This window comes from Heptranchias perlo, chromosome 19 (assembly GCF_035084215.1).
Source record: "Heptranchias perlo isolate sHepPer1 chromosome 19, sHepPer1.hap1, whole genome shotgun sequence".
Classification (NCBI taxonomy): domain Eukaryota; kingdom Metazoa; phylum Chordata; class Chondrichthyes; order Hexanchiformes; family Hexanchidae; genus Heptranchias; species Heptranchias perlo.
In genome coordinates this window covers 41,278,589-41,297,715 of record NC_090343.1, presented here as the reverse complement: position 1 = coordinate 41,297,715, position 19,127 = coordinate 41,278,589, and the positions used below count along the sequence as shown (strand labels likewise).

At 40.4% G+C, this 19,127-nt stretch overlaps 1 protein-coding gene across 1 annotated transcript; it reads right to left on the bottom strand.

The window, feature by feature from the left end:
• Window positions 1-7,661: 7,661 nt before the first annotated feature.
• neurl2 (neuralized E3 ubiquitin protein ligase 2) lies at window positions 7,662-17,211 on the bottom strand. Its single transcript, XM_068000645.1, has 2 exons — window positions 16,515-17,211; window positions 7,662-13,167 (listed from the first exon to the last, which is right to left on the bottom strand). The coding sequence occupies exons 1-2, from the start codon at window positions 17,194-17,196 to the stop codon at window positions 13,052-13,054; spliced, it is 798 nt and encodes a 265-aa protein (XP_067856746.1). The 5' UTR covers window positions 17,197-17,211; the 3' UTR covers window positions 7,662-13,051.
• Between the last annotated feature and the right edge of the window lie 1,916 nt (window positions 17,212-19,127).

The window sequence follows — 19,127 nt, the reverse complement described above, 5'->3', positions numbered from 1 at the left end:
AGGTTATTTGAAATGCATAGGGTGATAGGACTAGAGGATATGGCTATAGAATTCACAGGCAAAGGTTAGATGCAAGGAAGTTTCTCTTTTACAGAGTCATCCCTCTCCTAAACAAACTGCCAAGATATGGTTGCATGGTGTTGCTACAGCACTTGAAAAGGGCACTTGATACATTCCTGAGAGTAAAGGACATTTCAAGTTATCGGGGATAAATTGCTAGTTAATTGTGATTGTGATGAGACATGGTCAACTGCAAGCTCCTTGAGTTTACTTGATTGCTTTAAGGAGTCAGATAGGAACTTAGTAGAATGTTTGCTGAATCGTCCATAGGTCCCCCCCGCCCCCACTCTCCCAGGAGACAGCATTGCTAGGGAATGGGTGGTACATACATGTATGGATAAGTCAGAGCCTTATATAACCTAACTCTTCATTTTGTGCTCAATGATCCTAGCAATATTTGCTTTTCCCACCTCACACAGTGTGTGCACTTTTAACAAATTATCAACTATTATCTCCAGGTTTCTTTCCAGATCCATTTGGGTACTCTTGCATGGTATACATATGCCAAATGTTTCCTAACTCAATGTACATGAGACAGTCCCTATTAAATGGTATCTCCCATACATGGCCCATTCACTTAAATCAATCATCAACCTCTCAATTTGTTCAATATTCCTAACCCCATGCACATTTTTGTATCATCCACAAATTTGAGAATGGTTCCGTTGATGAACTCCACTTGTAACCAGGTCACAATCAGATCTATAACCAATAATAAAAACCGTCTCATATATAGTTTTAATCAGTTAACATTTCTTCTCTGATACCTTTTTAACCTATTGCACCAAAAAGCAGCCTGCACTAGCTCCATGAATTTACACTGCACCTAAAAACTGTCCTACAACTATTAAGAGCTGCATCAACACTGTCACCAACATAGAACCAAATGATTACATGTTTGGAAGGAAAAGACCATTTGGCCCATTGTGTTTGTGCTAGCTCTTTGCTAGAGCAATGAAAAACTAATCCCACAGTCCTGCTCTCTTCTCATAGACCTGTTAGCTCCTTCTCTTCAAATGTTTATCTACTCTTCCCTTAAAAGGTGCAACGGTTTCTGCCTCAACTATTCATTATGACAAAGCATTCCACACTCCAGTAACTATCTGTGTAAAAAAAATTCTCCTAACATCTCTCCTCACTTTCTCAGTGACAATTTTAAATTATTCCAACGGAAATAGTCTATCCCTATTCATAATTTTTTTTTAAAAGCCTCTATTAGATCTCCATTTACCTTTCTCAGCCTCATGGAAATAGTCTCAGTACCTCAAGTCTCTCCTCATAACTATAATTTCTCATCCCTGGTATCATCCTGGTGAATCTATCCTGTATGCTCGCCATGGCTTTAATATCCTTTCGATAAAGAGGCACCCAAAACCTGTATACAGCATGCCAGCTGCATCCTAATCATAGGCTGTACAAATTAATCACAACCACTTTGCTCTTGTATAATATGCTCCCATTTATAAAATTCAAAATGCTATTGACCCTTTTAAAATCTTATCTAGTTGCATTCATAAGTAGGATTCTTACAGTCAATAAAGAGATTAGGCATTCATCTGCTCAGTCTGAGTTGGTTTCTAACATAGGACCTAGAACCAAAATCATAATGCATTGTACCACACCATCATTCTTATTTTAAATTATCGGCTAAATGGAAAAGCCCATGTATTCCATCTCCTCATTTAATCAAATAATAATTCTATATCAATTCATTCCTTTTGTACTCATTATCTTAATACCCAATTGTTAACTTCTTTCTTATGGCATCACAGTTTTCCTTGCAGATAGCCTCAGTCTTCCTCTCATCAAAGATTAGATCATCACTGATTGCTGCAATATACAATCTTATTAGCAGTACTAAACCCTTTCTATTTAACTCCTCCAAATATATTTAACCCAGCGACCACACTTCGAAATTACTTAATTGGCAGTGACGCACTTTGGGATGTCCTGAGATCATGACAAGCCCTTTCTATCTTAACCTAAAGATAAGCAATCTCTCTTTTCTAACCAATAAACAGAAATGGTGCAGGCTCATCAACTTATTTCCAGCTTACTTTCTGGAAAAAGATGAACCCACAAATCATCATGGAATATTTCAGTGACGGACCTGCCTGTTAGTAATTAATTTGGCCTGCTCTCTCATAAGCACATTTAAAATTAATCTCACCTGATGAATTGACATACACAATCCCTGAAACCGGGTACATTCACCTCTTTCCTGATCCACAAAAAGGAATGACACCACTTTGTGAATTTTGTGACTAAAACATGTGTGTGTGATGCAACAACCAAACCCATGTGATGTCACTGACACACTAAACAGGACAAAACAACTGCCCAAGACAATCCGAAAAAAACAAACAAAAAAGTATAAACATGAAATATATCACTTGTTAACATGTTTTAAATTGAACATTTTACTCTTCCCTTTACAACTTCCAACTCCTTTTGGTTTTTACACCATCCCATTTTTCATTTCTAACAATTTATCAAGTAATGCAGTCTGGGCTAACACACATATAGATTTTAGAAGCTAAAAGTGGAATTTGATAATTAGACAACAAAACATTTGCTTAAGAATCAATGATCAGCGAATTGGTTCCGGATATTCTTTCATTCTTGTGAAGAGCCATCATGACTCCGTCAAATTGGCTTCTAACGAGACCCGTGTTCATTTCAAACTAGTTTACGGACCTTTTCATTACTGGCTCTAATAACATTTCATTTATTATAACTTTTACAAACGTCCAAGTCGAAATATACAAATACTAAACCCAACTTCGAATTCTCATAGAAATGAATGACTGAAAACTGATCTGAGTTACATTTCTTGAGCATAGAATTCTTTCTTATGGAAACCCTGGCTACTCTCCTCCTGGATATTTGTATGACATTTTTATTTGTTCCTACTAAATAAACAATGCCTCAACGTTATTGCACTTATTTGCATCACTGAGGTGCACAAGCGTGTATGATATCACACTGACACATCTGTGGCGTAAGGAAAAGTCCGGCTGGGGACTCGGCCCTTTCCCAGAAAATTACGAAAGCCGTGAGCACGCGAAAATAAAAAAAAACCGAAGTGAAGGGTGAACCGCGGTGGGAACCTTCGTGCGGATTTGAGTGACGGTACGAGAATACACAGAAAGGGGTGATGCAACCCACGGCCGACCCTCCCGAGTTTTCCTACAGTGTCAATCTGAGCGGGGTTTCACCCCAGGAGTTGGCCGTAAAGTTCAAGGATGGGAGGATGTCCGTTTATGGAGAACATGTGGAGAGATACGAGGACTCTCGCGGCGCCATGAATTTAAGCCTGCGGGGTTTTTCTAACGAAGTCAATCTCCCTTCGGGCGTGGGCACGGAAGCGTTGTTCTTCACCGTTTGCGGCAATCAGATTCTGAAAATCCAGACCAAAAAGCCTCGCCCATCTTCTGCCACCGCCTGCAAGCGCTCAGATCCAGATGCATCAACATCCGCCGCAGGTGGCACCGTGAACCGGGGCAGCGCCAACAAACCACCTCCCAGGGGCGCAAGTCCCGCCCCCCAGAAATGCATCCACAAGCCGCTGAACGACCTGCCGAAGATAATCCGTTGCCACGGCCCGCGGTGCCCCTACAGGACGCAGAACACCGGGCAGACCCGCGACACCAACAGGGCTCCCGAGCCTGAATGTCTCTTTGCGAAAGCCTGTGGAGAATGAAAGGCAGGTCGGAGCCGGCAACTGTCCCTCCAGGGCTGCCAGACTGACAAGAGCCGGATCAAGAGAGCGACACCACCAAATGGGCACTGTGAAAAAGGGGGGAACGCTTGGAATTCGATTCCAACTGCTTGGATGGTGAAGAAACTTATGGCGAAGGGCAGAAGAAACTTTCACTTCACCTCTCAGTGGGAGCAGCCGACGTTTGGAGCTCTTTAATAAAACTCAGGCTTGATGTTTATTACAGTTTTTCAAATTCTTGTACATATTTTCTGCATACCTGCCAACCCAGAAAACTTTTTTTAAAACTGACCATCAGATCAAAAGAAACTGATAACCCAAAAGATAACAAAACTACATTGAGTATAGTCCTATTACTGGGGCTACTGCTATTTAGTGACTGAGCAGCTTAAATTCCATTTTATTACATGGATATTCCAGATTTTTAACCAGTGTTTTTCACAGAAGGTGGCGATTTGGCTCATCATGCCTGTGCTGACTCTTTGAAAGATCTATCTAATTAGTCCCACTCCCCTTCTCTTTCCCCATAGCCCTGCAATTTTTCCCTTCAACTTGACTAACTTGATTGAACATCTTGAGGAGGTAACAAGGAGGGTCGATGAGTGTAGAGCGTTTGATGTGGTCTATGTGGATTTTAGCAAGGCTTTTGACAAGGTCCCACATGGCAGACTGTCAGAAAAGCCCATGGGATACAAAAATTGGCCGTGTGGTTGATAGTGAGGAGGAAAGCTGTAGACTGCAGGAAGATATCAATGGACTGGTCAGATGGGCAGAAAAGTGGCAAATGGAATTCAATCCAGAGAAGCGTGAGGTAATGCATTTGGGGAAGGCAAACAAGGCAAGGGAATACACAATAAATGGTAGGATACTGAGAGGTGTAGAGGAACAGAGGGACCTTGGAATGCATGTCCACAGATCCCTGAAGGTAGTGGTTAAAAATGCATAAGGGATACTTTCCTTTATTAGCTGAAGCATAGAATATAAGAGCAGGGAGGTTATGCTAGAGATGTATAAAACACCAGTTAGGCCACAGCTTGAGTACTGCATACAGTTCTGGTCACCACATTACAGGAAAGATGTGATTGCAGGAGAGAGGATACAGAGGAGATTTACAAGGATGTTGCCTGGAATGGAAAATTTTAGCTATGAGGAACGATTGGATAGGCTGGAGTTGCTTTCATTGGAACAGAGGAGGCTGAGGGGTGATTTAATTACAGTGTATAAAATTATGAGGGGCCTAGAAAGAGTGGATAGGAAGGACATATTTCCCTTAGCAGAGGGATCAGTGACCAGTGACTAGATTTAAAGTAATTGGTAAAAGGATTAGAGGGGAGCTAAAGAGAATTTTTCTCACCCAGAGGGTGGTGGGAATCTGGAACTCACTGCCTGAAAGGGTGGTAGAGGCAGAAACCCTCAACTCATTTAAAAAGCACTTGGATGTGCACTTGAAGTGCTGGAAAGTGGGATTAAGCTGGATAGCTCTTTTTCGGCCAGCATGGACATGATGGGCTGAATGGCCTCCTTCTGTGCAGTAACTTTCTATGATTCTATGAAGTATTTATCCAATTCCCTGTTGAAAGTTACTATTGAATCTGCTTTCTCCACCCTTTCAGACACTGCATTCCAGACCAAAACAACTCGCTGTGTAATTTTTTTTTCCTCAAGTCACCTCTGGTTCTTTTGCCAATCACCTTAAATCTGTGTCCTCTGGTTACCGAGCCTTCTGCCAATGGGAATAATTTCTCTTCATTTACTCTATCAAACCGTTCATGATTTTGAACACCTATCAAATCTTCCCTTAACCTTCTCTGCTCTAAGGAGAACAACCCCAGTTTCTCAAGTCTCTCCACTTAAGTGAAGTCCTTCATCTCTGGTACCATTCTAATAAATCTCCTCTGCACCCTCTCTAAGGCCTTAACATTCTTCCTAAAGTGTGGTGCCCAGAACTGCACACAATACTCCAGCTGAGGCCTAGCCAGTATTTTATAAAGGTTTAGCATATCTTCCTTGCTTTTGTACTGTATGCCTCCATTTATAAAGCCAAGGATCCCACATGCTTTTTTAACAGCCTTCTCAACTTGCCCTGCTACCTTCAAAGATTTGTGTACATACATTCCCAGGTCTCTCTGTTCCTGCACCTCCTTTAAAATGGTATCATTTAGTTTATATTGCCTCTCATTCTTCCTACCAAAATGTATCACTCCACACTTTTCTGTGTTAAATTGCATCGGCCATGTGTCTGTCCATTTCACCAGTCTGTCTATGTCCTCCTGAAGTCTGTTACTATCCTCCTTCTTGTTTACTACATTTGTTTACTATATTTTGTGGTCACATTTTGTAACTTAGCCTATTTTTCTATGAAACCCAATGGTTTTACCTTTGAGGTGAAAAGTAGTTATGCTGAGAATGTAGAGGAACATGAGCTTGTCATACTTAAGCTGCAGGTATACACATTATTCTATCCCTTAGGTGTCAGCTTTGGCTCAGTGGTAGCACTCTCTCCTGTAAGTCAGAGCTTGTGGGTTTTAAACCACCTCAACATATAATCTAGACTGACACTTTAGTGCAGGGAGTGCTGCACTCTCAGAGGTGCTGTCTTTCATTTGAAATAATCAACTGAGGCCCTCTGAGGTGGATGTAAAAGATCCCATGGCACTATTTGAAGAAGAACAAGGGAGTTCTCCTGGTGTCCTACCCAACATTTATCCATATAAGGAAAGTATTATACAAGCTTTTTCTAAATATTGCTAACCTTGTTAAGAAAAGCATTATACAGTCTTTTCTTCTGAACAAGGCCATCTGTTCTCTGTTATTAGCATCAACAGGCTTTTGGTAACCTTGTGTAGATAATGCACCCTTGAGTAATGAGAGAGCCTATCTCCATTATCATGTTTATGAGATAATTTAAGGAAGGCCCGGTGATGTCAGGTTATCTGGAATGTCCTTGAGTGAAACAGATGGCTGCTAGCCTTAGACAGAGAGAATAATTGGTGGGGGTGTGGGGTGCCTCAGGGATGCACACAGCCCTGTAGGACCAAGGGTGTTAATAACGTATATCAGTTGAGACGTAATGCACTTCAGAACCTGGTCGGTGATAAGCTTTGCCAGGTTGTATCTAAACGTCTTATATAGTATGTTATAATTGTACTTTAGTATTTTAACATTTTTACTACTTATATTGTAATTTTTTAATCAAGCTTTTATACTTTGGAACAAAACATCCTCGAGCCTCTTTTGTGCAAAGGACCGAACTTTACACAGGATTACCCATAGTTAACCAACATCACCAAAACAGATTAACTGGTCATTTATCATATCGCTGGTTACAGGAACTTGCTGCTTGCCTATTGGCTGCCATGTTTTTGCCTGCGTTGCAATACTGACTACACTTAATTGGCTTTGGGATGTCCTTAGATCAGGAATGATAACTATTTAAATGCAAATTATTTATTTACTTGTATTATAGGCGAAAACTAAAAGGCACAAAAGTACAGGTTATGTAGTGGCAGATTTAGAAAACTCTGAAGAGGGGATGAGCACTGAAGACCCCAGGAAATTCTGATCGTAGTCACCTTTTTGGTTTAATTTACCCCATTTTACACCGTGCCTTCAGGTGTCTAGGCCCTGAGCTCTGGAATTCTCTCCCTACACCTCTCTGTGTCTCTACCTGTCCTTCTTTAAGAAGCTTCTTAAAACCTACCTCTGTGACCAAGACTTGTCCTAATATCAACTTATGCAGCTCAGTGTCAAATTTTGTTTGATAACGCTCCTGTGAAGCACCTTGGGACATTTTACGGTATTAAAGGCGATATATAAATGCAAGTTGTTCTTGTTTTGAGTTTTGTGGATAGAAACCATAATTGCACTCTAAAACAGCAAGTGTGTTTGTACCTTTATTAGAATCCTATTATCACCATCCATAGAAGAGGCAAAGTCCAAAGGTCAGACAGTAGTTCCTGACACTGTTCTCCAAAACCATTGCCATTCCCACCACTCCCCGCCCCTTGCTCAGAGCACCAGTCAAACACTGACAGTTGGCCTGTATTCATCACTTCCCAGAATGTACATTTTACTTTGTTCCGTCCAGTATATTTTACATATCTCCAAATATATTTACATCAATCTATGCTGCATACCTTATTTGACAAAGACATATGATGGAGGGATTTGTCTTATTAAGCACCTTGGGACATTTTATTATGTTAAAGGCGCTATATAAATGCCATTGATGTTGTTGTCGAATATCTTCAGCAACAAAAAATATATACTTTTTGTGAGGAAAAGTTGGTACCAACAGATCACATGGGGGACAACTGTAGCATATGATTTTAGACTACTTGTGAATTCATTCAGTATAAACAACTCATAACCTTACTGATCATGTGGTCAGATTAACCACCTGGTATAAAAATTACATACACCAACTGGCAAATGTGTATCATTCAAAAGAAGTTTCTGATTGGTCGTTAAATGTAAATTTTGTCTTTCAACTATTATCACAGGGATAAAAGGAGAGAAAATGTATTGTTTTGAGAGCTGTGGCTGCTTTTCTGAGTCTAACCAATTGCTTTTGCCTTTACTCAAAGAATATGAAGAATTAAGAAATGCTTTGGTTCTTTAAATATCTCCAATTCTTTTTCTTTATCTAAACACTAAAGCTATTTCAAAAGATGTTCAAATAATAGCAAATAAATATTCAACCACTGGAATTGACACTCAGCAGAGGGTTATGAGAGGAGCACAATGACACAAGCTTTGAATTGTTACTTGATTTAAATCCTGATCATATTACTTCTTGGTAGTCAATTCTTGATGATCACATGATAAACTTGTGCTGATTATGGCAAAATAATTAATCCTTCTGTGTGGCTGTCACCATATATCAACAGCAAACACAATGAGGTAGATTTATTTTTTCACTGATCAGATGGTGAAGGGAAAGATCTACCCCAATAATTCTTATTTGGCCAACTGACTGTCTGACATACATGGAAACACAGAACCATGCTTAAAGGCCTTCAAACCAAACTACTGAGAGCTTCTATTTGCCTGATGTAGAGTTGTCACTCTCTTCCCATAGGGACGCACTCCCAAAGAACTTAGCACAGGTTTGGAAGATTTGATTAGGTGCACTGCTGGAATTTAACTAGCTAAAACTGCACAGTCTACCAGCACAGAACACTAGTATATTATCTGCTACCAGCTACCCTAGTTGTTAGAGCAATGTGTGCGAAGAATCTCAGCCCCCTAATGACAGATCTACCCCTCCAGGTTTCATCAATGAGACAACCGGCAGCATTCTAGAATGTTGAAAACCTGGATAAAGATCGACTTAGTTCTAATTCTTCATCGTCATGTGATGACTTTATCTTGGACTGAACTCTGTTCCAAAAAGACCCCTTTATATCCAAAGAAGGATGGTTATTAGTTGGTCATTAGATAACTAACATGTATGGTTTTGAATCCTTGCTAAGAGGTACCAGGCATCTCTCCCTAGTGCATAGTGCACAGCACAAGTCACCATAAAATATATGAGTGCATTGCCATCATCCTCACATGGTACGGACACACTCTGTGCTCCCTTGAACCAGCTGGAGGTTTACAACTTCAGTGGAAAATACTTGCCTCTCTGCAACCTAATCAATGTAGGCACCAAAACCTAAATATATGAGCATGTGTTTACATACCTGATTTCCAAAAAGCTGTCATCCCAAGCCTCAGAGTTTCCTCATCAGCTGTATGACAATCACACAAAAAAATACTCAAAACCAAAGAAAAACTCTTCCAGGAACCTCATCTGAAGGTTCGGATGACAGTTATGAACCAGTTTATATCCTAGAGTAGAGTACTATCTTGGAATCTTCCAAGGTAGTTGAGTTGATAAAAGTAGTGCGTAACTACCAAAAGGTTCCACTTTTGATGCCCAGTCTGTGTGGATTTCAACAGGAGTTTCTTTATCATTTGTTCTCGGGATGTCGGTAACACTGGAAAAGCTGCATTTTTGTTATTGTCCACTCCTAGTTGTCCTGATGAAGTGGTGGTGAGTCATCACCTTGAACTGCTGCGGGCCTTGTGGTGATGGTGATTCCACATTGATGTCAGGCAGGGAGTTTCAGGATATTGATCCAGTGATGATGAAGCCTGAGTCATTGCTGATAAATCAGTCTGATATTTATCAATAGGGGCATCGTGTTTGCCCTCAGCATACCTGGGCCATAGAGAGGGAAATCATCTGGGGTCCCTGTTCTTCCTGATCACTATGCAGTGAAATTAGGAATGTGTGTTCATACGTCAGGGGAGGACATGATTAATCTCAATTGTGATGCTCCCTGTGATAGAATAGTCTAAAAACATTCACTCTCCAAGCTTGCACATGGTCATTTGGATAAGGCAACAGAGCACAATTAGTGCCTATGAACATAGGAACATAGGAACAGGAGTAGGCTATTCAGCCCCTCATGCCTGCTCCTCCATGTGATAAGATCATGGCTGATCTGTGATCTAGCTCCATATACCTGCCTTTGGCCCATTTCCCTTAATACCTTTGGTTGCCAAAAAGCTACCTATCTCACATTTAAATGTAGCAATTGAGCTAGTATCAATTGCCGTTTGCGGAAGAGAGTTCCAAACTTCTACCACCCTTTGTGTGTAGAAGTGTTTTCTAATCTCACTCCTGAACGGTCTGGCTCTAATTTTTAGACTGTACCCCCTACTCCTAGAATCCACAACCAGCGGAAATAGTTTCTCTCTATCCACCCTATCCGTTCCCCTTAATATCTTATAAACTTTGATCAGATCACCCCTTAACCTTCTAATCGCTAGAGAATACAACCCCAATTTGTGTAATCTCTCCTCGTAACTTAACCCTTGAAGTCCGGGTATCATTCTAGTAAACCTACGCTGCACTCCCTCCAAGGCCAATATGACCTTCCGAAGGTGCGGTGCCCAGAACTGCTCACAGTACTCCAGGTGCGGTCTAACCAGGGTTTTGTATAGCTGCAGCATAACTTTTGCCCCCTTGTACTCCGGTCCTCTTGATATAAAGGCCAGCATTCCATTAGCCTTCTTGATTATTTTCTGCACCTGTTCATGACACTTCAATGATCTATGTACCTGAACCCCTAAGTCCCTTTGGACATCCATTGTTTTTAACTTTTTACCATTTAGAAAGTACCCTGTTCTATCCTTTTTTGATCCAAAGTGGATGACCTCACATTTGTCTACATTGAATTCCATTTGCCACAGTTTTGCCCATTCACCTAATCTATCAATATCCTTTTGTAATTTTATGTTTCCATCTACATTGCTTACAATGCCACCAATCTTTGTATCATCGGCAAACTTAGATATGAGACTTTCTATGCCTTCATCTAAGTCGTTAATAAATATTGTGAATAATTGAGGCCCCAAGACAGATCCCTGCGGGACTCCACTAGTCACATCCTGCCAATGTGAGTACCTACCCATTATCCCTACTCTCTGTCGCCTTTCGCTCAGCCAATTTCCTAACCAAGTCCGTACTTTTCCCTTGATTCCATGGGCTTCTATCTTAGCTAACAGTCTCTTATGTGGGACCTTATCAAATGTCTTCTGGAAGCCCATATAAATAACATCCATTGACATTTCCCTGTCCACTACTTTAGTCACCTCTACAAAAAATTCAATCAGGTTTGTCAGGCACGACCTACCTTTCACAAATCCATGCTGGCTCTCTCTGATTAACTGAAAATTCTCGAGATGTTCAGTCACCCTATCCTTAATTATAGACTCCAGCATTTTCCCCACAACAGATGTTAGGCAAACTGGTCTATAATTCTCCGGTTTCCCTCTCTCTCCTTTCTTAAAAAGCAGATTGGCATGTGAAATTTTCCAATCTAGAGGGACAGTTCCTGAATCTAGAGAACTAGAATCTATGGAACTGTACCCTAGCAAACATCAACTCTTTCAGCAAGGGAAGACATTTGACAAAAAAGGGAAGATATTTTACAAGAAAAACTATCTTGGAATTATCTCCAGGTGTCTATTGTTCCATTATTGTTCCAAATAAGTCTCAAGAAATATATGTGTCTGTGCCCATCACATACCAGGCTTCACACTTGATGTGCAGCCAATGGGTCACACCATCACTTGACTATTAATGTGTATGTAGTGTATGTATCTATGACACACCACACACTTGACTATAAATGTGTGTGTTGTGTGTGTATATATATATTTAAATATATGTACACTAAACACACATTTATAGTCAGGCGCAAGTGTAGCCCATAGGCTGCACATCAAGTGTGATGGATATATATGTATGAAGTCTACTTAATGAACATTCATATTTTAATTCATCCATAATTAAGTGGGACCTTAGATAATGCCATTGACCTTTAACAAGGAAATTGGTAAATTGACGATGTTCTACTATTGTATGGGACTACACATACATATTCAACTTTGTAATGTTTACAAGTTTTGATGTAAGATGCTGTACTCCTTTATCTCACACAAACGAAAGGTTAGTCTGTAATTTCTGGACTGCTGAATCTCTTGTCCTGCAAATTTTCAGTTCTAGTGTTGCTGTTGACCTGTGGTTTCTAACTGAGCACCAAATTAATTATCCTCATTCTGGGTTTTGTAGGTACAATATTATGCAGTGAGTCTTTACTATCAAGAAACTGTGTGATGGAAGAGACCAGTAACAGCCAGAGACCTTGGTAGAAGAATAGAATAATGGCACCATCATTAATTAGGAGCTGCAGTTAAGGGGCAATCAATGAGTCACTGTCAGTGAAAAATCATGCGATAAAATTGAGGCAGAGGATACAAGAAGCTGTGAGATAAGAATAAGTAACTGATAGGAAGTAATAGTGAGATGAGGTAAATACCAGAAAATGCACCCAAATCACACAATATGGCAATTGACTTAAAAATACAATGATCTGTATATGTACTGCATAAAGCACAGGAGAAAGAGGAGAGGGGAAAGGGAGAGATATAAAGGTACAGTGAGTACTAAGTCTTTCCTTTGCTGATTATTGCTTCTGTAGTGAGCAACAATTGGAGGACACTAGAGGAAGTGAATACTTAAGGATTTTGATAACATTTTAAAATTTATAGGTAAATAGGCTAATATTTAAAGGGTTATGTTTCATGTTCCAAATCTTAGAATGCCTTAAGACACAGTTTACTACAAAACATGGGTGGTACGTATAAAACGATTTGATTTACTGTGTTCATCATGAGCCAAGTTCAAAACTTTTCCCAAACAACCCTGCTTCATTATTCATATTTGCAGTAATTCTTTAACAGAGCTGGTAGTTCCAGCCAGTCGATGGCCAGTCTGTGCATTATGTGCTTCTGAACAACCTGACGGCACAGAGTCTGTAGAGATGGAACTGCAGGGAGAAAAAGAAAAAAATGAAAAGTGACATTGTTAATCACACATAGCAATAGCTCATCACCTGAAGGTATTTATGCATTTGACATGTAACGATCAATCAGTGCACATCTGTACACCAATTTGCATGTATATGATGTATAATTTGATCCAGAGATACTAGCATTTGTCAAGAGCCACAATCCCAAGCAGTGATTTGGTTGGGGGACGCTCCCATGGACCTGCCATGCAGCCACTTCCTCTGATTTTTAAAATAACTTTTGTGTTTTTTTCTTTTAAAGAAAAAAAGAAAGATTTGCACCTTTCACTACCTCAGGACACCCCAAAGTGCTTTGCAGCCAATGAAGTACTTTTGAAGTGTAGTCACTCTTGTAATGTAGGAAATACGACAGCCAATTTGTGCACAGCAAGCTCCCACACTATGGTAATGACCAGATGATCTTTTTTAGTGGTGTTGGTTGAGGGATAAATATTGGCTAGGACACCAGGGAGATCTCCCCTGCTCTTCTTCAAAATAGTTCCATGGGATCTTTTACGTCCACCTGAGAGGGCGGATGGGGCCTCGGTTTAATGTCTCATCCGAAAGAATGCACTGGATTGTCAGCCTGGATTTTGTGCTGACGTCGCTAGAGTGGGACTTGAACCCAAAATCTTCTGACTCAGAGGCTAGAGTGCTACCACCTCTAAACATTCTCTTCCCAACACCAAGAATCCTGGCTCCAGCAGCACCTCATATCTGGTGCGCCTTGGACAGAGGGGCCAGAGACAAATAAAGCCGCAGGTTTTCTAATGGACATAGGTAAGGGGGAAATGTGCTTATTAGGTCCATGGGAGCTTCCCTCAGTTAAGTCACTGATTGGACGTATGGGCCTTGACAAATACTAATAAATAACCCTAGATCAAAGTGCATGCAAATTGGAGGAAGTAACATCCCAAGTGGACTGTGAAAAGCCTTACAACATGGTGTACTGAGAATTCAAAAGACATTTGACAAGGTCCCACATGAAAGGCTATTAGTCATACTCAATGCTGTGGGGAGTCAGGGGAAACCCTGGAAACATAAGAAACTGGTTAAAGAGTAGAAAGCAACAAGTACTCATTAGAGGAGTTAGGTCAGGGTGGAGAAAGTACTGGCTGGGGTGCTCCAGTGCTCGATGTTGGAACCACTACTTTTTCTCATTTACATAAATGGACTTAGAAACTCAATGCAAAATGGTCAAATTTGCTGATAATACTAAACTGGGTGGGTAATGGAGTCGGAGGAGGCAGCTCACAAATTACAGAGTAAGTTGAACAACATAAGTACGTGGGCAAATCAATGGCAAACAAAAGTTAATGCAGACAAGTGCAAAGTGTTGTACAAAGGATGGAAATATAAACAATACACATACTCCATGAATGGTGTTGAAATAGCTACGGGTGAAGTGGAAAGAGACATAGGAGTCCTAGTAGACTTGATGCGAAATATGTCCAACCACTGCGGAACAGCAATCAACAAAGTCAATAGAATGCTAAACCTCATAGCCAGAACAGTTGAATATAAGTCAGAGAAAGTCACAATCAAACTGTACAATGCTCTAGTAAGACTTTACTTTGAGTACTGCATTCAGTTCTGCTCACCAAGCACAAGGAAGACATTCAAACACTGGAGGCAGTGCAGAGAAAAGCAACGAGGATGATTCTTGGAGTCGGGGATTTAAATTAAATTGTGGGAGTGGAAAAGGGGACAATAGTTCGTGCTAGTAAATGTTAACTTTAGGACTGATATGAGGACGTTCTTCTTCTTCAACAATTAGAATGAATTTCCTGGTAGAGCGGTAGAGGTGAAAACATTGGGTGTATTTAAGAAAGGATTCATCATTGGGGGCATTGTAAGTTATTTCTAGATGGATGATCTCAAATGGGCTGAGTGGTTTTCCTCATCCATAATTATCTTGTGAAAATGGTGTTGTATAAAACTACTACATCTCCTCTGCTCTGTTTAACAGCCTTTGGTTCAACAAGAGCACCATGCTGACATCTTTTTTACATCTGTGAGAAGCCAACCATAAATCAAATGATTTTGCCAGTGGACCTGCTCATCTCTACACTCTGAAGCAAGCCTAATGTCAATCTACCAGGAGCAGCAATAGGAGATCATGGATTGTCTTTTCAGCTATTGGAGCCTATACTCCCTGCTATGGCGGACAATCTAGTTCGTCAGACAAAACTGAAAAATCATTTATACAGCAAGGTATACCAAATAGCAATAATAGATTTTACCTGAAGTACACTGAGAGGATAGCAGGCCAATTGAAGAATTCAATATATTCGTTCATTCTTCCATCATCCTGAATTTTTTGGACGGATTACCCAATAATTTTTACCTCACTACTCAGGCAGCTCCTCCAGCTGACAAGGGGAAGGCAATCTGTTCTAGGTCTCTGCCAATGCTGCTTTTAATCCAGCTTAGCCAGTTGAAGGTATGTTAAGATAAATCTAGTGATTACTTTCCCATTGATTTTCCCTCCTTCCACTCAATATCTTCTTACAGCAGTACAACTGACCAGTAACTCAGTGAGGTGTGGGGGTGGGCAGGTTGGGGGGAGAGTTTGAATCTGAATTCACACACTTCCAGGCACTATGTATTACCATTCCAAATGCACCTCATTATTATACTGTTATACCTGTGTATTCCCATTTTCCCAGTACGCTATACACAAGCAGTCATTTCTCTAAATGGAAACATAACTGTGCAGTCATGCTGTGAGCCAATTCAATTCAGCTATTAGTTCAATTTATTATGTCTTTGAAGATTGGCAGACTAACCATTAATTATTTTATAGAGAAATTGATCTTTGCTGGGGAGTGAAAATTATTGATAGCTCTATAAAGATAAAAAGAAATTGCAAATGCTGAAAATCTCAAATGAACAGAAAATGCTGGAACTACACAGCAGGTTCCTCCAATTCATCTATATCGCCTTATATTAGAGACAAAATGTTTGATGGTAATTTGCATCATCAAGATACATTCCATATTTGTATAAATGAAGTGAAGTGTCTGATGAAGCAGCAGACTATTTTGTACAAACATTCTGATCAAACTCAACAGCTTTTATCTTTATCCACACTGAATGCGCTACGTTTGCATCATGGTGTGTGCATGTGTTTTATAAAACAAGAACTATTCCATTTTCAAAAATAGGAGCACAATTTTTCCTCTAACATCATACATACAAACCATATATGTAATACATCTATCTTTATACACAAGCATGCAGGAGTATACATATAATGTTAGCGCTTAAATAAATCAAATTGAAAGATTATACTAATGTAATGGATCTGATCTGGTGACACTTACAACCATAGTCCACTTGTATAATCCTCACAGTCTTCGTGGAAGCAAACACATCCACAACAGCGTAGAGAGGCTGATTTGTGGGAATTCCTCTGGCACAGGGACCCATGTCTTCCCCATTGATGACAATGTGCATGTCCCCCATATTCGCATGAATGCTATACAAGACCCCAACTCTGCTTCCTCTGGCAGTTGCTGGAAGAATGTTAGTCTTATACAGTTGATCTAAGATGTGACTGTACCTTCCTGGCCTGCTTCTTCCCACCAGCTTGTCCTTGGGGATCTTACATTTTCCAATTTGCAGATAGGCTTCCATAGAACAAAGTGGCGTTGGAGCAGGACTTGGCTCCTCATCATCAGTGGAGATCTTATTGTGATTCCTGGTTATTGCAAAAACCCAACTGCTCCCCAGGTTTATCAAATCAGGGAGGGAGTACTCAGGAACCGACTCTAGGTTTCTTGGATTGTGTGCTGTCAAACCAATTCTTAGGTTACCACACCACCCCAGCTCTTTCTCCTCGATTTCTACAAGGAAAATTTTGTCAGGATCCAAAGGTTCTTTGCTGAAACAAACCCCGTTGCCAAAGCTCTTGACCCTGGTGGCCTGGGTCTGAGAATCATCCAGTCTCACGTTGGTTCCATGGAGCTGGTGGAAACGCATATATAGATCAGACACTGCAGCCATTTCTGTGACCCTTACTGCTTCTGCTATTTTTAACCATGGCAGGAATTTGTGTGACATATCAGTTCAGAGGCTGACAGCTGGTATGGGGAGACCGACATAACTGAAGCCTACGTAGAAAACTTGCTCTTTAGCTCCTCAGTGCCCTTATGCTTCCTTTCACCAAATTTAAAGCAGCACAAGTTACTTATACAAGGATTGACACTTCTAAACATTTGAGGCTCATTCAATGAGAATCTGATTAATTAAACTGTAAATGTTTACCTGTGTCTGGTTGGAAACAATTTTATACAGGGCACAGTGGAAAAATATACAAAATAAATGTTGAATTCACAGTTGTGCCCTTTAAGTAGAATCTCACCAACAGTGTCTCTTAAACAAAACATCTAACTGCAAAATATCTTAAATTAAATTATGGAAGTAGAACCAAGGGGCCACTAGTTCAAACTAGTTAAAGGTAATTTTAGGATTGATATACAGGAAATTCTTTTTCACACAAAGAATGATCAAAATGTGGAATAAACTTCCAGTTAGAGTAATGGAGGCAAAAACTTTGGAAGCATTTAAGAAACAATTAGATGCTATGTTAGGATGTCTCTGCATGGATAACTTTAGATGGGCCAAATGGCCTCCTTCATCCGTGACTACCTTGTGATCCTGTGAATCAAACACAATGAAACACTATTGTTTTGCTATTTTTTTTGTGAACAGAATGCTGAAGTATATTATTAAATCAGCAAATAAAACGTCAGAGGATGTCATACCGAAACAACGCTCTGCTCAGAAGGCACTTGAGTACCAGTCTGGTTTTGGTCATCACTCAACGCCACGGATGTAGTGCAGAGAAGAAGTTGATCCCTAACACTAAAGGTATGAGGGAAGATTAGAGAAAATGGGATTCTTTAGCCTCGAAAGAAAGTAACTGAGTAGGGTCTTATCGAAGTATATGTAATTCAATGGTAGAAAAAAAGTAAATCTAGAAGACTATTTCAAGGCAAGCCATAACAGTATGACAGAGGTTCAAACTGCTGAAAGTTGAATTTAAAAACTTACAAGAAGAATGTCTTCACCCAAGGCAAAATCAACACTTTGATTAGAGTTCTGGGTAGGGGAATGGAGCCAAGACCCTAGAAGTCATTCAAGAGCAAGTTGAATGGAATACTGCAGGTTCTTCTTTCTAGATGGATGATCTACAGTGGGCTGCTTGGCTTTCCTCTTCTGTATTAATCTTTTCAAACGTGCAATCTTGAGGCTGGCCCTTAATAGATTCCAAGATGGGAACTCCAGCTGACACCCTAATGTATGGTGGGGGGGGGGGGGTAGGTGACTAGTTGCGGACCAATATAGTTGGATCATATTTAGTTTTAATAGGTTTATTATGATCACATAGTATAGTTTTTCCACGGGGAGGATCGCTCTGGCTGCCTGCCTCTCTTCTGCGGTTTTGTCTGCGCCTGGTTGGCCCTGAAGAGGGACCATGCTTTGTCCACAGGTACGCTACAGGCCTTCCACCACTGTTGGGCACCACAGGACGTAAACTGTACAATCGATCATGACAATGAGCTCCTTGTTTTGTTTTACTTTTTCTTTATTTAGTTTGATTGGACCTTATGTAAGAGTCTTTTATTAGTAGTGTTCTCCTCAGACTGAGGGGGCACTTGTGGTGCCGATTTCTGTCCCGGTGACACTGGGCTACCCAGTGCCATCCTTTTTGGTTCAATTAAGCTAGTCATAGTCTGGTTGTGAACCATGGTTGTGAACATGAACCATTTCAGTAATGACAAGCTACATTGTTATATTGCACAGTGTAAATTCTGGCTGTAAAGAACCAAGGAGATACTTTCTTTTTGCAAGTCACTGTACTAATTATTTTAGGTTTTTTTTGCCACACCCAAATTAAACCAAAATCCTATTCTCCTATCAAGGCAAAACAA